Source organism: Nannospalax galili, unplaced genomic scaffold (assembly GCF_000622305.1).
Source record: "Nannospalax galili isolate Female #2095 unplaced genomic scaffold, S.galili_v1.0 scaffold127, whole genome shotgun sequence".
NCBI classification, from domain to species: Eukaryota; Metazoa; Chordata; class Mammalia; order Rodentia; family Spalacidae; genus Nannospalax; species Nannospalax galili.
Window position 1 is genome coordinate 10,368,111 of NW_008360326.1, and position 2,755 is coordinate 10,370,865.

The window sequence follows — 2,755 nt, forward strand, 5'->3', positions numbered from 1 at the left end:
TTTGTCTTTTTGAGACATGGTCTCCCTGTAGCCCCAGCTGTCCTGGAACTCACTATGTAGACCAGGCTGGCCTCAAACTCGCAATGATCCACCTGCCTCTGCCTCCCAGGTGCTGGGATCAACTGGGGAATATTTTAATCTCTGCCACTGAATTAAAAGACTGTCACTGCTCAATAATAAAGAATCAGTGCAACATCTTAAGTAATGAAAAGTATCAGTTTAGGCAATTGAACTTTAAAGCAGCATCACTTACTATGGTAATCTAGTTAGAAAAAGGTAGCTATATTAATCAATACTTCAAACGTTTTTCTAGGTGAGCCCTGCCTTCCTCCTCTAGCAATAGAGTGCTGGTACTTAGAAGATTGTTGTAATAAAACTGACATATTTCATGAACTGTATTCTCTGTGGTGTTGGGGATTGAGCCCAGGGCCCTGGGTCTGCTAGGCAAGCACTCCACCATTGAGCCACATCTCTAACCTTCATGAACTAAAGATACTTTAGATTCTTTCCCTCCTCTTTCTGCCCTGCCTGTTTGCCCATATGACTTGGTTGTACTCTACAAACTACTGTGAGAATGAATGTTTCAGAATTTTCTATACAACATAATTTGTTACTGACAAAATGAATTCTGCTTTGAGCTTTCTTTTCTCTCTTTTCCTTTTTCTTTCTTTCTACTTTGAATTTTCCTAATTTTCTTTTTAGCTTCCTAAGTGTTTTTGTTTTTGTGGTACTTGAGGATCATGCTAGGCAAGTGCTTCACTGACTGATAATATATCCTGGCCCTTTTTGTAATTTTGTTTTGAGGCAGGGTCTCAAGTTTCCTAGTGCATCCTTGAACTTTCCATTTTCCTGCCTTGGCCTCCAGGCTACGGGATTGCCCGGCTGGTGTTTTAACCCAATAAAGTATTATCGAGTCATAAATAATTATAAAAGGCAGTTTATGTGTAATTAGTATTTAAATTATTTTTCAAGATCGTTAATGAGTTTTGTTATGTAGAGGCTCTGAGTGTCTATACGTGGGTTTCTGCTGGAAGTTGTTTATTCATTAATTCAACTCCTTAAACGCTACTTACTGGGAAGGATGTATAAAAGGCAGTTTATCATTAATTCAACTCCTTAAACGCTACTTACTGGGATAATGAGTTTGTTTTGTAGAGGCTCTGAGTGTCTATATGTGGGTTTCTGCTGGAAGTTGTTTATTCATTAATTCAACTCCTTAAATGCTACTTACTGGGAAGGATGTAATTCTAAATTGTAAGATAGGATTTTACCTTCTGTATAATTTTGATATCTCATATTACTTGAAATACTTTTCTCAGGCCTTGAAAAATTTTAATTCAACTATGATTTTCATAAAATTTATATCAAAAGTATGGGGGCCTGAGGGTATCGCTGGTGAGTGAGTGCTTGCCTAGCATGTGTGAGGCCATGGCAGAGAACTCCAGACTGGAGATCCAGAGTCTAAATAAAAATGTCCTAAGATCTCGACTTTTGAAAGCATCATTTTAGAGCAGAAAGTTTCAAGTTTTAGAGCATTTCCAAGTTCATATTTTCAGGCTATGAATGCTCGACCTGCAATATATTTTGCTTTTCATTTCTCATCAAGTTTTTCTGTTAAAAATGCATTTTGAATTCTGATCTCAATATTCTTTGTACTAACTTAAATGTGAAAATTGTCATCTTATGCACAGGACTTCTTAATTACTCAGATGACTGGAAAAGAGCTCTTTGAGATGTGGTCAGTCATGAATCCCATGGGGCTGCTGGTGGAAGAATTGAAGAAGAGAAACTTCTCAGCTCCGGAATCTAGACTCACCAGGCAGTCTGGGAGCACAACAGCTTTGCCGCTGTACTTTGTTGGCTTATACTGGTTAGTAAAAATTTAATCTTTACTTCATAACTTTAATTGGAAGCCTTAAAAGACAAACTTTTTCAGTTTTTTTTAATGTTATTTTTTTTTTTTTTTAATTTTTTTTGAGACAGGACCCAGTTGGCCTGGAACTCACAGAAATCTGCCTGCCTCTGCCTCTAGAGTGCTGGGACTAAAGGCATGTGCCACCAGGCCTGGCTTTGTAATGTTACTTCTGATAGCATTAAAAGATGATTAAAAATCGCAGTTCTGATCAGCTACTTAGTGTCTCCTCTCCTTTCTGCCTTTCTTAGGGAAAGGCATGTGTGTGTGTTTTGGAGAAACCACGATGGAGGGGTTAAACAATGCGAGATATAAATAATGCCTAGCTAGTTTTTAAAAACCAGAGGGAACCATATTAATCTAACAACGTACTGACATTATACATACCAGATCAAGAAATACATGTCTAGGCAAGGTTTATTTGAGAACAATTGGTCTTTGCCCAAGATTTATCTACATGACATACAGTAATTAAAAGTGACAGACTGGTGGAACTAACGTTCTTGGTTGTTTAACAGACATGCTTTGAGGCCTATACTAGTTTGGTCAGAGGGACATACAGGACAGTTTTTGCTCCTTGCCCTCCTAGGTCAACTAGTTCCAGGGGATTATAAGCATCTCTCAAAATGTCCTGTAATTGTGGTGGGGCACCTGTCCTCTTAATCAAGGAGGCCGAGGAGACCCCACGAGACAGACTTGAACCAGTGTCCAGTCTACAAAGAGGAGAATCAACACAGAGGAATCATTTCCTCCATGCTTCCAAGCGAAGACAACCATGGTGGAGCAGGACCTTTGACTTATCTTCACATAGGTGGAACTGGTAAAAGAAAGGAGCCAGGGGCT

The 2,755-nt window shown here is 38.9% G+C and overlaps 1 protein-coding gene across 1 annotated transcript in view; it reads left to right on the forward strand.

The window, feature by feature from the left end:
* Mrpl44 (mitochondrial ribosomal protein L44) overlaps positions 1-2,755 on the forward strand; it is a 10,100-nt gene that overhangs the window by 2,787 nt on the left and 4,558 nt on the right. Inside the window, exon 3 of the mRNA XM_008825823.3 lies at positions 1,692-1,870. Coding sequence (XP_008824045.1) covers positions 1,692-1,870 — 179 coding nt within the window. The remainder of the gene's footprint in view (positions 1-1,691; positions 1,871-2,755) is intronic.